Here is an 18,508-nt window from a genome sequence, read left to right on the forward strand (position 1 = left end):
CTTCTGGGTCAGGTTTGCAGATGCCACCTCACCTGAGATTATGTCCTCACAGGGCAGCCTCAACCTGGAGTCCAAGGGAGGCAGGAGTAATAAGGGTCGGCCATTTCAGCCAGATGCGTGTCAACTGTGATTGGCGGGATTTGCTCCAGAGCTTCCTCACGGGAGTGGCCTAGTCTTTGTCAGGCGTGCTTTGTATTTTGATTTCCACCGTGCACACCTTGTTTTGCCCCTTCTTTACTCAATGTCGATTCCGAAGGAACGACTTGCACCCCCATCTCCATCTCAGCTTGTCTCTAGAGAATCTAACCTGCAATGCCACGCTTGAGGAAATACGGTCCTAAATCGTGTTTTCAGGACAAGTATCAAAGGTCTTCATAATGGCTTTAAAATAAGGCACGAAACTTAAAAATAAAGGCCACGAATATGATTTTATGTGATTGAAGGCAATTTGGCTTTTATACAGGGTATCCAAAACTTTTAGTGCAATTTTAAGTCATCTAGTAAATGCTAGATGTTATTAGCTATTTGGAAGTTATACTAGTATAAGAGCTATTCAGATGACGGTTGAAAAATCAACCTAAAAAATTATCTTAATGGATTTTTTAAAGAAGAATTTGAATCCCAAGACAAATGCTGTTTTTAAAAAATGGAACTAAATTATACCTTTTGTAATTATATTCACAAACTAAGCCTGTGTATGACAAAATTCAAATATGTCACAGAATTTTGATTCCTTTTTGAATTTGCCTGCATATAAAGAAATGGGCAGAAGAGAAACTGCCCGTCTATTCAGTAAATACTGTTAACGATGCTGCTTGAAATCCGTACATATAACAATTACTACTGTTCAAATGCCATGGTTTTGGAATACTTTGTCCTCCTGTCAGATTATTCAGAATCTAAATCAGTCAGAATACATGTAAATCAGCACAGCAGTGTTTAAGGTCAGTAACGAGGGATGTCTTAAATAGGATACATGGTTCAGTAAAATTTTGTAACTCTGAGATTGTGGCACAACTAGTTAACATTTGGAGGCTACTTACTTAGTCTCTTTTGTTACCTTTCAGGTCTAAGCATTGACTAAGATACCTGTTTCACGAGATTTGCCCCCTGCTAAGAATTACCTGGGATGTTTGTTAAATTGACTCCTGTACCTTTCCCCTAGAATACATTTCAATTCAGTCCATTTAGGGTGGGTCTGGGAATCTATCATAAATACAGCCCCATATGTTTCAGGTTTCAGAAACAGCTGATCAAGACACATATGCTTATTTAAAACATCAAACCTTCTTTTTATAGTCGTCCACTGCTACTTGGAGGACTGTGATATGTATTCATGGACGTCTGAACACATACTTGTGACTCGCTGTAGCATGTCTGTGTGGTCTCATTAGCTTCGCTGCTCTATGAATGGACTATTCCCCAAATCCTGGTCACCTGTTTGACAAAGTAAATTACTGGTCGCAAAGAGAACTGAGAGTTCCTGAACTGAAAAATTCAAATCTATCACCGCTTCTAGAAAAGTGCAAGTTTAAAATTCAAACAAAAACATGATTTGATTATTAGGTAGAACTTAAAAGCATTTTAAAACCACCTCTAAACATTTCTCAGTGAAAAACTACTTTATTTTTTTTAATTTTTAATTTTTAAAAAATTTTTAAGTGGAGCCCAACAAAGCTACTTTAACTAAATAGAAATCCTTCAGTGTTAAGTTTTTTTCTTTTGGTAAACTTACTAAATATGACATAGGTACAGAAAAGTGCTTGAATCATGTGTGTGAATTCTTACAAAATGAGCACACCCATGTAAGCAGGACCCACAAGAATCAGAGCGGCAACACCCAGAAATCCCCCATATGCTAGCCTCCTACTGTAATATCCCCCTCCCCACCATGTGTAACTGCTATCTTGACTTCAAACACCACGTATTAGTTTTATGGCTTTGAATTCTATATAAATGGAATCATATAGTGTGTGATCTTTGGTTTGGCTTCTTTAACCATTATTATTTGTGAGATTCATACATGTTGCTGCATTAACTCTCATTTCTATATACTGTTTCATCGTGTGAACATGCAATTTTCCTGTCCGTTCTTCCAAACTACCGTTTAGGTGGTTTTCAGTTTGGGGCTATTACAAATAGTGCTGCTATGAACATCTTGGTCCATGTCTTTTGGTGAACATATATGTATTCATTTCTGTTGTAGAAATCGGATAGACCTATGAATGGGATTCCTAGGCGATTAGGTATTCCTAATTCAACTTTGTAGATACTACCAGAATAGTTCTCCAAACTGATTGTACAAATTTATATTCCCACACGTATGACAGTTCTGGCTGCTCCTCGTCCTCAGCAACACTTGGCTTCTGTTCTTTCCATTTTAGTCCTTCTAGTGGGTATGAAATGCTATCACATTGTAATTTTAATTTGCATTTCCTTGGTGACTAGAAGCATTTTTCTCATATATTAATGGGCTATTTTGTGAGGTGCCTGTCAGGTCTTTTACCCATTTATCTACCAAAATCTGTCATTTTTTTGTTTTGTCTTTGTTTTGACGTGTAGTTCTTTATGCATTCTGGATACAAGTCCTTTTATTTTATTTTTTTTTAAAGATTTTATTTATTTATTCGACAGAGATAGAGACAGCCAGCGAGGGAGGGAACACAAGCAGGGGAAGTGGGAGAGGAAGAAGCAGGCTCCTAGCGGAGGAGCCTGATGTGGGGCTCGATCCCACAATGCCAGGATCACGCCCTGAGCCGAAGGCAGACGCTTAACCGCTGTGCCACCCAGGCGCCCCTGAATACAAGTCCTTTTAAGGTATTTGTCATTAATTGTTCTTGTTCCTCCATACTTTGATGACTTCTTGTAATTTTGAAAAAAATGGTTATTTATTTCCAGACTCACCTCCCTAAACTCTGGTTCAAACTCTGTTTCTCAGTCATGTTTTCCTTCTTCTTAAAATGAGTCATCACACTGTCTATGACTACCTTGTTCAGCCAGTCATTTCTCCCCACTTTTCTTCTGGTGTATCTGTCTTTTTATGTCACATTTATTCAAACCAACTTCCCGGTTCTGAATGAAAAGTACATACATATGTATGTATGTATGTATGTAGTACATACATGATTTAGTACAAAGAGACACTAGAAATCAGAAGGCTTGAACTTCAGCTAAGTGGCAGTACAGCATAAGGCAAATCAGTCAACCTCTCTGGACTTCAATTTCCTCTTCTGTGTTAACGAGAAGGTTGGAATACATGACCCAAATCCTTATTAATCTAAGATGCTGCTTTATTGCAGAAGTATTAAACCCCACACCTGCCTATTTATAACCGTAATAGGTGTACTGTTTGCTGTTTAAAGAACATCTTCTCTTCTAGAAACTTCCAATACAGAGGCAGAATGTAGTGTGCTGATTAAGAGTATGTTCTCTGGCATCAGGCTGCCTGGGTTCAAGGAGTGTCCAGATTTTTTTACAGGGTGCTTCCTTATTTTGTAGAACAATGGCTTTTCGGTTACTGATTGAATGAGCTTTTTGCCCTGGGTTCTTGAGAAGTCTGAAGCAGTTGCTGGTTGTGTCCCACCTAAATCTTGACCGTGACTACCATTTCACTGCACACCAGCCCAACCTCCCAACAACCTGCACCCAAATCTCTTTGCGGGGTTTTCTGTGGCCACCAGTGCCCCATCTACCTGTATGCAAGTGCTGGGCATTGACTCTCCGTCTTTGTGGGAACAGCCTTCACTGGATGACTGACGAGCTGGCTGTCAATCAATGATGGAGGCAAGTACTCCAGTTCTCTTGCACCACAGGTGGGATAACTGAGGTGCATAGTCTTCGGCTGCTCCCAGAACTCCACAGCAGCGTTGTGCTTAATAGTCCAAAGTGTTATATCATTTAATAATGAATTTTTATTGGCTTCGTTCAATTCTGTCTTTACTCCCCTATGGGTGTGTCCTGAGGTCACATCCCAAATAAACTTCCTGTACTCAACTACTTGTCTCAGAGTTAACTTCTGGGGTAACACAAACTAAGAGGGGCCCTTAGAACAACTTCAGTGGCATTTTATCACAGCCCACTTGGGAAAGTTGCTTTCCTTCCCTGTGCTTTTATATTATAGCAATACATTAAAAGAATAACCCAGTGATACTGGGATATTACCAAGCGGACTAAAAATTACCCAAACATTATATAATGAATAAGCTTTCCTATGAATTTTTAAGTATTTCTCTATATAACTTTGACACTTGATAGTAATATACTAATACAGAGTGGTTCATTTCACACTCCTCTTTACTCCCTGGGAAATTTTAAAAATACATTTAAAGAAATAAAATATGTCCCAAGTAACATGTTGCTACATTGGATCTTTAATGATTTGGCTTGCAAAATCATGAATCACAAGACTTTAGTTCATTTGTCAAAAATAGAAATGAGTACCACTGATATCCTTTAATTTATAAGTGCATTTTTATAAACGATTCACCTTTTCAATTTAAAGTAATATTCAGGATGGCATGGGATGCTGTGTACTACACTTCCAAATCATACTGGTATATGATTATAGGACTTCTTGCAGTCTATCGTGAGGGCCCCAATTCAATTTCATGATCTTAATAATCTATAAAGAAAGGGAGAAACGAAAAATTTTAAAGTTCATACTGAAAACAGTAAGTCAAAATACAAATAGGTGGTAGGTTTTCTAGCAAATATACACACACACAAAAAAATGTTAATTTAAATCGACTTTTTATTCTTTCATAGATTTTAACAATTATACACAACTTTTAACATAAAGATAGTGAAATCTCAAGGATAAGGAGGCAATATATATGGTCTCTTCTATTCGTTCTTCAAGATGGAAGGAAATTTCCAAAGGGTACAATGTGTGAGATTTAACACTGGAAAAATACATATGAAACTTGTTTAACTGGCTCCACTTAGGACCAGGCATAGCACAATAAATATAGAACTACATCATCTTTTTAAAAGATTGTGGTAATTTTAACACATTCTTACCAAAGAAATATAATCAGTGACCAATTTGAAATTCTACAACATATAGGTGGAGGGACACTTACAATGAATATCAGAGCATCTTCCATCTCCAGCATCTTCACACCCATACATCAACATTCTTAAAAGGGAGTAGGAATTACATTGTAAATTCAGAACAACAAAAACAAACTTGGTCAAACTTTCTTCATCATATCATTCATTACTATCACAATCCTAGTTTGCTGGTAGGTTTAAGGTAGGAATAGAACATTTTGAAATCCTTTTCATTTCCACTGGTCTTAGGGCCTCTGGGTAGGAGGCCACATTGGAAGCAAACTGATAAAGCAGCACCATTAAGTCCGCATCTCAACAAATCACTGCATAATTTTTATCTTCCAATATTCGGAAAGGTTAAAAAAAAAAAAGATGCATGGAAGAATATCTACCCAGAATAGCAAGCCACTGTAAAAACATGCAATCTGCAAGGATTTCAACAAACTACAGCTGAATTCTCTACTCACGGCATCTTTCCTTAACGGACCAAAAGAAATATGTTACCTAAACATTAAATAATAATATACTGAGGCATAAAATAAATACTTTATTTATGCTATTTGGGTATTTGAGATTGTTAGACATGTTCATATACCCTTTCCTCTTCCCAAAGAGGAAGCAATGGTGCCAGCACTATTGGTCAGAAAGAGTTAAGGAGAAACTGTTGCTCTCAGAGCTGTTCTGCAGTGTGCCTTATACAGACACAGAAATTATTATTTTAGAACATATACTGAAAAGACAGGATGAAATGATCTTTTTTTCACATGACCCAGATTCTGTCATCAGCAGATGTAAGAATTAATTTCGCCCCTATTAAACAGAATGGAAACTGTTATGCTGTTATTGCTACAGATATTCCGAGAAATCTTTTGAGCCAGTAAACTGGTAAACTGGGTGTTCAAAAGTTCACTAAGCAAACAAACATACCAACACATGACACATATCATTATCTTGTAAAAATGTAATGCCACTCTGGCCCCAAGAATTACTACAGTCCAGCTGGTCCTTAATGGTGCAAACAGCCTTTAACCACACTGAATACCTTCTCTGTGGCATTTTACTGCCCATCACACTGCCACGTGATTCTTGGAAGCTCAGGCTTCTAAGACGTTTAAGGAAAAGAAAAGGGTGTGATGTGGATCAAGTTCCCGGTGATTGTTTTAAATGTGATTTTAAAAAGAATTTCCTAGTAACGTAGGAGTATAGTCCTTGATACTGAATTTTTCATACTGAAATAAAATATGCTTTAACAAGATGATGTTTAAGTTTGACCACCTGGCTCCTTTTCCACTTTTTTTTTAGAGGGTACTGATTCATATACTGTGCTGAGTCCCACAAATGCCTGTTTTAAAAACAGTAGAGTTCCCAACAGTTTCCTATAAACATTCCTGATTTACACTGGGGAAAGCAATGCATAATTGGAACATTAATCATTCATGTTTTTAAAAAAGCAATTATATCCTGCAAAGCAGTTACTTAGCAAAATGCTAAGCTGCAAATAACCTTACCACACAGATATTGAGTCATTTCACAAAGTACCTGTCAAAATATATAGAAATCTGGCCTTCCATTCCAAATCTATTGCAAAGAGAGTACATGCAGTAGTCCTGTTTAGAATTTCATGGCGATGAGGAAAGGGAAACCTAGGACAAGGAGGCATGTCACTCTACAGACAAGTTTACAGTAGTGTAGCCATTATATGTCATATTTACTACATTCACCACTTCGGAGAAAGGATCATGGAGGCCCTTCAAACACTGGACCAAAGGAATGTTTGTTTTATATAAGACCTACCAGATAAACAGAGAAACAAATGATAACACACATAGGCACTAGTCTCAAAGCTGCACAATAAAGAAGCAAAGGGTTTGGAGATGAGAAATTTAGGAAAATACACACATACGAGAGGAGCTTGCTGAGGAAAGGAAGGAAAGAAATCACAGTTCTAGTCTTCAAGGCTACGAAATGCGTTCTGCATATCTTCAAGAAGTTGTGCGTAGTCGGCCTTGATCTTTGCCTCACCGTCCTTCACTGGATCCTGAAGAAAGACATTACAGAACTCAACTGACCTTTGGAAAATAATTTTCAGAACAGGTACTTATATTGAACATATTTGGAGTATTAGGTTAAGTGAGATATACTGGCAAAACGCAGGCAGGAGTCAAAATTATCCTTATTTTCCTTTAAGAGTAGAAATGTATGTAAGGAGGAATAGTCCAACCTAACAGAAAGAAGACAAAATTTTGATTCCCCTGAAACTAATAATACACTATGTTAACTAAATTGCATTTAAATACAAAATTTAAAAAAAAAAGACAAAAGTTTGGTTTTGTATTTGGCTTGCTAACTGTATTCAAAGACCAATGGATTTGTCCTCAACAATATGCAAAATATGGGGAAATTATGCAGTATCACATATCAGATGCATTCTACTGCATGTACATGATAGTTGGAATTCATTTAGTCAAAACATAATTTACTGTTCAAGGTCTCATAATATCACGTTGGCACAGGGAAGTAAAATTTCTAAAATAATCTTAAAAGGCAACACATTTTAAATCCCTATGGAAAACAACTTAATTGAGCGGTATGTGTAAAAGAGACTTTAAAATATTTAATTTTCTAATCGAATTGGTCTACTTCTGGGAACCTGTAATAGGAAAATACACAAAACCAACTACATAAACAAAGCTGTCCATACCAACAATTGGAAATTTCCCAAATACTTAACAATAGAAAAATATTACTCTCCAGCCACAAAATAATGCTACAGAAGAATATTTAATGGCATAAAAAAATAACTGAGGGGCGCCTGGGTGGCTCAGTTGGTTAAGCGGCCGACTCTCGATTTCAGCTCAGGTCGTGATCTCAGGGTCCTGGGATCGAGCCCTGTGCCTGGCTCTGCGCTTGGTGAGGAGTCTGCTTGAGGACTCTCTCTCCCTCTGCCCCTTCCCTACTTGTGCTCTTGCTCTCTCTCAAATCAATAATAAATCTTTAAAAAGAAAACAAGAGCTTAAAAAAAAAAAACCTGAGATATGAATTTGATACAGTGTGCACCTAAACAGGAAAAAGATACCACCTTGAATCACACTACTAGAAATCATCACTATATTACTATCTCTTATTTATTTATTCATTCATTTATTTTAAATTTATTTTTTTTTAAGAGAGCTTTTCCCCTCAGGTCAGGATAAGAGGAGGAGGTCCACTAGCACCACTTTTTTTTTTTTTTTAAGATTTTATTTATTTATTTGAGATAGAGTGAGAGAGAGTGAGCATGAGCTGGGGGACAGAGGGAGAGGGAGAAGCAGGCTCCCTACTGAGCAGGGAGCCTGATGCAGGACTCGAACCCAGGATCATGACCTGAGCCAAAGGCAGATGCTTAACCGACTGAGCCACCCAGGCACCCCTATTGCATATATTTGTATCCTCTTCCTATGAATGTATAATTTTATTTATTTCAGTATAATTAATATACAGTTTTGTATTAATTTCAGGTGTACAATACAGTAATTCTTTTTTTTAATCTTTTTTTAAAAGATTTTATTTATTCATTTATCAGAGAGAGCACAAGCAGGGGGAATAGCAGGCAGAGGGAGAAGCAGGCTCCCTGCTATGCAAGGAGCCTGACATGGGACTCAATCCCAGGACTCTGGAACTGTGACCTGAGCTGAAGGCAAATGCTTAACTGACTGAGCCACCCAGGCGCCCCAATAACAGTGTACTCTTAATTCTCTTCACCTATTTCACTCATCCCCCTACCCATCACCCCTCTGGCAACTACCAGATTGTTCTCTATATGAGAATCTGTTTTTTGGTTTGTCTCTTTTTTCCCTTGTTTGTTTCTTAAATTCCATATGAGTGAAGTCATATGGTATTTGCCTTCCTCTGACTTATCTCATGTAGCATCATACTTTCTAGATCCATCCACGTTGCAAGTGGCAAGATTTCATTCTTTTGTATGGTTGAGTAATACTCCATGGTATGTGTGGGTGTATCATATTTTATCCATATGAATGCATAATTTTCAAAAATAAAATTTGGATCAAATTACATACGGAATTTTTTTGCAACCTGATTATTTTCATTCATTACATCATAAACATTTCCCCATTATCTTTGGATTTTCTTTGAAAAAAGCAGTATTAATGTCTTCATAGTATTCTTGCTATAATTGTACATGCCATAACGTACTGTTGACCCTGTTCCCTCTTGAATGACATTTAAGAAGTTTAATAATCTTTTATACACTCATATAAAAAAATCTGATTATTGTGTGTCAACTATACTTCAACTAAACAAAAAAAAATATCTCTGATTATTTCCTTGGGTTATATATGTTTTGAATTGGAATGACAGTACTCAAAGACTGTGACTATTTTAAAATTCTTGATAGAGTATCTATTTTTACAGATTTACTTTCAACCTATAGTGTAAACAAACACTATATATAACACATGGTCAGAAAATCATTCTCAATTTCTCAATAGGTGATTAGTAAATATACTTCGATGTCATGACTTAGAAATAATTAAATACAACCCAACTGATCAAATATTTTAAAAAAATCTTACACATTCGAGCTTCTACTGATAATTTCATTTAATTATCTATTTACGTTGTGTACTTCAAAAAAAAAAAAACTGAGAATCCACCTAAAAGTCAAAAATGATGTGTAACAGGATACTTAGAAGTAAACAGCGTAAGACGGTATGGAGGTAAGACGGTAATAGATACTTGAGGAAAAATAATTGCCGCTCAGCCATGATTTTAGCTCTAAATTGCCTGGCAGTTAAGACAAAAGGGAAAACATGTCAGCATTTATTTTAGACATGACATACTATAATTTTTATCTCTAGAATTCCTATTTGAATGTAAATTCGCAGTCTCTTCTGGTTTTACATAACCTGAGCATGGGTGAAATGAAAAACCCAAGTTTCACACACCAGGTTTGTGAATAAATAGGTTGGTTGTAAAGAGTTAAAAAAACAAAAAGAAACATTTCCTACCAAAAAAAGTTAAGTAGAAACAAAACATACCTTGAATTTCATGGAGGAAAGTTTATAGAGGATCTCCCCCATGTGCTCACGGATAATGGACCATGTGATTTTATTGTCACTCTGTGCAGTGGTTTCAACAGCTCTACGGGCCATATCATAAAATGCAATCATGTTGGACAGCATCCCGACTGTCTTGTAGAATGGGCAGAACCTAGTGTATAAATGAAAACCAAAATGATTAATAAAAATAAAATCCAAAGCAGGTTCATACTTCATCTATAAAATACCAGAACATTAGCTTCTTTATTTGAAGATGCAGACTACTTATCTTTATTGGATGATAATAATGAATGGAAAAAAAAAAAAGTGGAAAAGACTAACAACTACCTGACCAGAGCTTTTGGGTAGAGATGGAATATGGGGATGGGTAGATGGAGATATTTATTTAAGAGTGATGTTTATTTTTATCTTAAAACAATCAAAGAGGAAGAACAAATCAAACAGTACTGCTATAATCTAACAACTCTCTGAAGGTTTGTTTTTATACAGCGTAGTTAAAGGAGTAACCCAAATGGTAAAATAACCAAGTTGCAAAGACTCCTTGTGATAGTGGAGTTAAGGTTTATTGAGTAACAGAAAAGCAGAAAACTGCAATTTCCCAAAGTGAATAGCAGTCCCTTCCCCCATTAATGTGTTCATTTTCACTTACCCACACCTTTTAATAATGAGGACACACAAATTAATATTCAACACGGATCACATGCATGCTTATCAACTTTCCGACACATTTAAACACACTTGCATACATAATTTCACGTACATTCTGTATTATGCTTTCTGAAGAATTTTCCCTTGGTTGAATTATCTTTGTATGGGTGGCCAGAACTTCTTAAGTTCCTGATATAGATTTTTGAGGCTTACTGATTATATTGCCGTATTTTCTGCTTGTCCTACATTCTGGTAATTTTCCTATGTGTTCAGTTCCCTCTTCAGTCCAAATATGATTTGAGGGAGAAAAGCTAGCCTATGATGAAAGGGCTCAATTTATCAAAGTTTAAAAGAAATGGAGACTTTAAAGAAGCCACAGCAGTAATAGACACAAGTGGGACATCTAACAGAGACTATGGCAGAAAGAAAGAGACTAGGACTACTGGGAAATGGGGCAGGAAAGTAAGACATAATTACTTCGGAAAAGAGTAGAAGTGCCATGGGCAATTGTAAGATGGAGGTAGTGAGAAAAGCAGCTGAAGGAGGCAATGATCCCCGGGCTCCACACCCTATGCCACAATCTAATCTAATTAAGGATGGCTGGAAAATGAGTGAAGAAAATACTGTCATAACTGCACAAATGAGCAAAATCAAAGATAAGGGGACATATTAGATCGTTAGATATTTGTTATGAAAATACAAAATAAACCTATATATTTAGTCAGAGTTGTGTCTGTAGGAGGAAAAAAAAAGGATTTCTAACGTGGAGGCAGCTCTTTCTTCAAAACTCAATAGAAAATCCTCAAATAAAAAAGGAAAATCAGGATAGGTTACCTGTCATAAGGAGTATATCCATTTTGTTGTAAGAAATCATCTTTGATAAGTTTTGCTACCTCCAGGGTGATTTTATCTGTTTCTGCTAGAGAAGCCTAGAAGAAAAAAAATTTTTTAGAAATTTACTTCCATAATATAGGACCAGTGACTGTAATCAATTAAGTAAGCAAAAACTACATAATCAACACACAATCATCTACCATTAACAAATTCACTTCGTAACTGCTTGTTGACTTTTTTTTTATTGTGGTAAAAACATGTAAGTTTTTTATCTTAACCATTTAAGTGTAGTTCAGGAGTGCTCAGTATACTCGCATTGTTGTGAAACAGATTTCCCTAACTGGTCACCTTGCCAATCTGACACTCTACAACCATTAAATAGCCGTCCTCCTTTTCCTTCTCTCCCAGAACCTGTTAACTACCATTCCACTTTGTTTCTATGAATGTGACTACTTTAGATGGAATCACATGGTATTTCTCTTTTTGTGACTGCTCTATATCACTTAACATAATGTCCTCCAGGTTCATCCATGTTGTAGCATGTGTTAGATTTTTCCTTTCTTTTTAAGGCTGGATAATATCCCATGGCATATATATACACACACCACCTTCTGTTTATCCATTCATTAATCAAAAGACAGGTGGGCTGCTTCTACCTCTTAGCTACTGTGAATAAGTGCTGCTACGAACATGGGTATACAAATAGATTAACGTTCTTTTTTTGATACTCTTTCTTCACATCTTGTCTTGCTAGCTTAACTATTTGAATTCTGAGTCTTGAGTTTTGTTTCAAAAAAAATCTATACATCCCAGAAACAGTTACTTTAAAAAAAAAATTACATGGTGTTTAGAACCCTGTAAATGCATGGAGTGCCTAGCTAGATTAGTCAGTGGAGTGTGCAACTCTTGATCTTGGGGTTGTGAGTTTGAGCCCCATGTTGGGAGTAAAGATTACTTAAAAATAAAATCTTAAGGGGGGCGCCTGGGTAGCGCAGTCGTTAAGCATCTGCCTTTGGCTCAGGGCGTGATCCTGGCGTTCCGGGATCGAGTCCCACATCGGGCTCCTCCGCTGGGAGCCTGCTTCTTCCTCTCCCACTCCCCTGCTGTGTTCCCACTCTCGCTGGCTATCTCTCTGTCATATAAATAAATTAAAAAATAAATAAATAAATAAAATAAAATCTTAAGAAAAAAAAGAAAAATTACGTAAATGCAAAGTATAGTAAGCATGTACTTCTCTATGTCTGAGTGCTGTTAGAGCTGCTTTAAGTATCACTGTCTCAAAAGCAATCACTTTGGGAACCAGCCTAAACAGCCTAGCCGGTAAAGATTTGTTGGAAATTGTGGCAAAGACAGGCCCAGTAAGGTAAGTGCAGTCATTTGTCATCTCTGTGCAACTAAGCTCTTTAGAGGTAAGGATCAGGTCTTCTTTCTTTTCTTTCTCCTGTTTTTTAACTCCCTTTTATCCCTAATCCCCTCTTCAAACGGAAGTATTAAAATGTGTTTTATGTGTAACCTTTTATGTGCATAAATTCATGTAAAATGTGTATTTTACTTTGGATTAGTACTTTATGTGAAGCAGTCCCATTTGTGTCTTTGGCACTTTTTCAGATCCATCCATGTTGCTGTATGCCACATCATTCTCCATGGTATGCAATTTCCCGATTTTTTTTCTTTTTTTAGAGATAGAACATGAAGTGGGGGAGGGGCAGAGGAAGAGAGACAATTCCAAGCAGGCTCCACACCCAGCATGGAGCCCAATGCAAGGCTCAATCCCATGACCCCGCGATCATGACCCGAGCTGAAATCAAGAGTCAGGCAATGGGTGGCTCAGTCGGTTAAGCGACCGACTCTTGATTTCGGCTCGGGTCATGATCTTGGGGTTGTGGGACGGAGGCCTGTGTTGGGCTCCGTGCTGACCATGGAGCCTGCCTGGGATTTTCTCCTTTCTCCTTCTTCCTCTGTCCCTCCCCCTGCTCGCTCTTGCTCTCTCTCTCTCTCAAAGGAAAAAAAAGGAAAAAGAAAAAAAAGCAAACAATTATAAATAACTAATCAACTTCAAATATTTCTTCCACATTGGTTGAGATGTCCTTTTTCCATTATATTAATTACACTGGTGAGTTACAATAATAGATTTTCTGTGTTGAATCATATTTGCATTCCTGAGATAAACTTTACTTGCTCATGATACATTATTTTATTCTTTTTAATACCCTACAGAATCTAGGTTTTTGATACCTACATTCATAAACAAAATTAGCTTGAGATTTTTTGGTCTTATATTCTTTGTCTGGTTCTGGAAGTCTTCTGTTTCTAGTTCCTCTTACCTATGGCCACAGTACTCATTTATAAATAATGAGTACTTGATATGTGGTAGCTATGTAATAATACTATCATTTGTGGAAAAAGAAATTAGGAAGTGACTTTATAAATCCTTCTGATTCCTAGCCCTGGTGCTCCTGCAAAAATATAATATATCCAAACCATGCCACCTCTAATTTGGCTGGTGATGGGAACATTCTATTTCAAGAAATAAAAGTAAATCAAGTGTTTCTTTCTCATCTACAGTATAACCAGGACTATGCCAAGTGCTACAAAGGATCAAAACGAATACAAAGCCCTAATAATTTAGTTACTCCTTTTGATTGACCATATTGAAGTACAAGTCCCTCTTTTTGAATCTGGGCAAGATCTGTGGCTGCTTTGACCAGAACGTAAGATAGAAGTGATATACTAGTTTTAGGGCCCAGGTTTAAGAGGCTGTTGGTTTCCACTTCCTCTCTTTTTAGTTACTCTCTCTGAGAGCCCTAAACTGTCACATGGAGGCACTACATAGAGAGAAAAATGCCCAGCCAACCCCTAGCTATTCTAGCCGTCTTAGCCCAGGCACTAAACACATGAGGGAAGAAACTTTCAGATGATGCCAGCCTCAGCCACCATATGACTGCAACTGTACGAGGGGCCGAGCAAGAATTTCAATGGTCCATCAACCCCAAAACTATGAGCAGTAAAACACTGTTCAAACCACTAAGTATTAGGAGTGGTTTCTTACTCAACAATAGATAATCAAAACAATAATCATCTTTCTACCTTCCATAACACAAATAGGACCTTCAAATATCTGCTGGATAAAGGACAAGCTAAACTTCTATTAGTTCAAAAAATATTTAATATGTACTCATTTTGCTAGGCAAGAATCTGTATATCCAAGGTTCTATCTGTCCTTACAACCTGCCGATATAACTCACAGACCTGTCCTCCATGGGACTTAACCACTCACCTTTCCCACAAGTTGTACAATTTCTGCCAGGTCTTCTTCTTCCTGCAGAATCTCCTTAGCTTTGGTCCTCAGAGGAACAAATTCCGTGAACTGTTTGTCATAGTACTCGTCCAAGGCACGCATGTACTTGCTATAGCTGATTAGCCAGTTGACAGAGGGGAAATGCTTACGCTGAGCTAGTTTCTTATCTAAGCCCCAGAACACCTGATTTAAAAACAAAACAAACAAAATACAATGATTTTTCTTAAAAAAAAAAAAAAATTTTTTTTTAAGTCTTAAAGTATACTTGTTTGTCCTAAATATGCAATTCTAATATTTTGGTCAAATTATCAATCTTTTTAGTCTATCCCACATATAATTGAAATAGAATACAACTTACAATTAAAAAACATATTCCTTTTAGTTTCAGGATGGATATTATCTATAAATCAAATTCAAACTGTATCTGAATTTCCTTAATAGTGTGGCAAATCTGATAGTTAGAAGAAAAATGAATGGACTCTTCTGAAGATTTATTATGGTGCCGTATAAACAGAGGAACCAGAAAATGCTTACTCAGATAGAATAGATTCTTCACTTTTGATTAAACATCTCTAAACATTCTGACTAAATTCAACTCCCTATGATTAAGGGCCAATCCAATAAGATCTAACAGTCATTTTTCTGAGGCCAAATGTTCACGTATTATTTTATGCATTCTTAACTTTGCTTGCCCTTTCCCTGAAATTGAAACTCAAAATGTTAGCAAAGATTAAACATCTTGAGAGTTATAAATATAGCCTCTGCCATTTCTTTTTATCAGACATGACAGAAACACAAGCAAATATTCTCTTCTTCCCCCATGAATAATACACACGCTTATGAATATATCACATTTATTCTTTACTATAGCCCTGATTTGTATACATCTTTCATTTAGGCTTCTTTTGATGGCCAAGTTGACTAGCTATCCACTACAATTCATGCCTTGTCACTGGGAAGCAGCTGCGTAGGTAGAAGCTACATTTTCCAGCTTTGCTTCATCTGGGTGTGGCCAACAGAATGAGTGGGGTGACTGCATCTGACCCAGAGTTCACAGTGTGGGTGTGCCTTCTCCAGTTTCCCTCATGTCAGCCAGATGCAGACGGCTACCAGGCTAGGTGGTGGTGGAGCCCCAAGCTGGAAGTAACCCTGGTCTCTGAATTACCAGTGAGTGGAAAAGAGCCGCCCTCTGATACGATCATCTGCTTTAAACCATACTATGAGAAAAAAGAAACTTCTACTGAGTTTCTGCCATTACGCATTTTTAGGCCTATTTGTTTGTACAACTAGGGTTACTCTCACTTAAAGGCTATATTATTCTAACACTAAAAAAACTTTGCTATTCTGGATGTATTTTCCACTTGTAGAAATTAAGTTTATTATAAATCTTAGGCAAAGAGCTAAGAAAGAATGGACAGTATTAAAAGCTCTCCGTGACAAGAATGTTCCTAAAACAGACTTTCCTGTAGTGAGTAAGTTAAATACTTCACGATGACGTAGGTGACATTAGAGCAGAGCTGGGGCGGGAAAGCTCAGAAGTTGACTACCTAGGAAAAGATGTACCTGAACAATACCAAGAGTAGCAGATGTAACTGGATCAGAAAAATCACCACCAGGCGGAGAAACCCTAAATTTAAAGGGAAAATAAAAGTCATTAGAGAAGTTTAAGAAAAGTAACTGGCATATGAAAATAAAAATTGTTTAAAAGTCAATATTAATGTAAATAACTTTAGAACTAACCTTTTTTTTTTTTAAGATTTTATTTATTTATTAGAGAGAGAGAGAGCCAGACAGCACAAGCGAGGGGTGAGGGCAGTGTATGACAGTAAAGGGAGAGGGAGAAGCTGGCTCCCCACTGAGCGGGGAACCCAAGGCGAAACTCAAACCCAGGACCCTGGGATCATGACCTGAGCCAATAGGCGCCCCTAGAACTAACCTTTAGAACTAAACTTTAGAACTAAGAAAAACTTACATACAAATGTTAATAAAAATCAGTACTAAGTTGCAAATAACAATGGTAACTATTGAACACCTTCTAGTTCTAGAAATGAGAGATATAATCAGTTTCATGATTATAATCAAAAGATGATGGGGCGCCTGGGTGGCACAGCGGTTAAGCGTCTGCCTTCGGCTCAGGGCGTGATCCCGGCGTTCTGGGATCGAGGCCCACATCAGGCTCCTCCGCTATGAGCCTGCTTCTTCCTCTCCCACTCCCCCTGCTTGTGTTCCCGCTCTCGCTGGCTGTCTCTATCTCTGTCGAATAAATAAATAAAATCTTTAAAAACAAACAAACAAAAAGATGAAACAGGAAGGAAGAAAAAGCTCTAAAAACAAAGTATGGCTTTATGTAGTGATCATGGATCTTCATTTTGTTTTTACCATGATACAATCTTACCCTTAACATGTCTAATTTTCTAAGTTCTTAAGACATTGTGACTTAAATATAATAAATCAGTGAAGTCAAATAACCAGAATATGCAGAGAGAACCTAAACATATACACTGTAAGGAGCTCCTTGGATGACCCTGGAGTGCAATCTTGGTTAAGAACTACTACCCTCAGAGGAAGCTGAATTTTTTCTCTTTAAAATAAATGACTTTTAATTTGTCTTTTGAAAAGTAAACAGTTGAGGTGCTTACGCTCCTACAATGCTGACACTTCCTTCTCTTTCAGGATTTCCAAGACATTTCACCCTGCCTGCTCGCTCATAGAAAGAGGCCAGACGGGCACCAAGATACGCGGGATATCCACTATCTGAAAAAAACGAAGAGAAATTTTAAGAGAGATTCTAAGCTAGTCCTAAAAATCCTATCAGCCTTCTTACGTGATAAGCAATACAAAGACTTACCTGCAGGCATTTCAGCTAAGCGGCCAGAGATTTCTCTAAGGGCCTCTGCCCATCTAGAGGTAGAGTCAGCCATCATACTGACGTGATAACCCATGTCACGGAAATATTCTGACAGCGTAATTCCTAGATTGGGAAGAATATTGCAAGTTACAATTCTACAATATACAATCCTAACTTTGTCACCCTTGAGAAAACTTTAAAACAATAAGTACATGAGGCAGACTGCTAGCTGTTCACCAAAATCTGTTTTCCCTCTTTTTTTGTGCACACAGTTGAATTATGTTTCCTGGCCTCCTTAATATTTAGATATGACCATGTAACTGACCTCAAGCTGACAGAATGAAAGTCAAAGTAATGAGTTCCATCACAAGGCAAGCCACACACCCTTCCATGCTCTTTATTCCTTCTGACTTACTGAGATAGAGAGGACTCCCAGGTTCCCTGAAAAGTCATGAGTTGAAAATGGAAGAGTACTTTTCAGCCTGGGTCTCGGCCCGGAATGACAGAATAAAAAAAGAGTTCCCTGACCACTTGAAAACAAAAATCTATTATATTAAGCAATGACAAGTTTGGGTTTATTTGTTGCCGTAGCCTATTCTAATATAATACACATTTTAAAAAGTAGGAAAAGACTTTTTCCCTATTCCTTGTTGAGATAATTAAGTCTGAAATTAATTTCCACTGTAGCTTTTATCTACATATCACACATACACATACCCAAACCCCCCAACTAATTAGCTTGTTTGGTTATTTTTCAAAAGTAGCAAA

The 18,508-nt window shown here is 37.2% G+C and overlaps 1 protein-coding gene across 2 annotated transcripts in view; it reads right to left on the minus strand.

Annotated features, from left to right (window-relative positions):
* Positions 1–4,732: 4,732 nt before the first annotated feature.
* Positions 4,733–18,508, minus strand: part of ATP6V1A (ATPase H+ transporting V1 subunit A) — a 57,206-nt gene continuing 43,430 nt past the window's right edge. For both annotated transcript variants that reach the window (XM_045785157.2, XM_045785158.2), the window contains exons 9-15: positions 17,741–17,863; positions 17,532–17,646; positions 16,456–16,519; positions 14,872–15,075; positions 11,595–11,689; positions 10,092–10,263; positions 4,733–7,090 (exon numbers count right to left, since the gene is read on the minus strand). In XM_045785157.2, the coding sequence (XP_045641113.1) occupies positions 6,998–7,090; positions 10,092–10,263; positions 11,595–11,689; positions 14,872–15,075; positions 16,456–16,519; positions 17,532–17,646; positions 17,741–17,863 (866 nt within the window). In that variant the 3' untranslated portion in view covers positions 4,733–6,997. The remainder of the gene's footprint in view (positions 7,091–10,091; positions 10,264–11,594; positions 11,690–14,871; positions 15,076–16,455; positions 16,520–17,531; positions 17,647–17,740; positions 17,864–18,508) is intronic.

This window comes from Ursus americanus, chromosome 4 (genome assembly GCF_024610735.1).
Source record: "Ursus americanus isolate L20-20 chromosome 4, mUrsAme1.1.p, whole genome shotgun sequence".
Taxonomy (NCBI): domain Eukaryota; kingdom Metazoa; phylum Chordata; class Mammalia; order Carnivora; family Ursidae; genus Ursus; species Ursus americanus.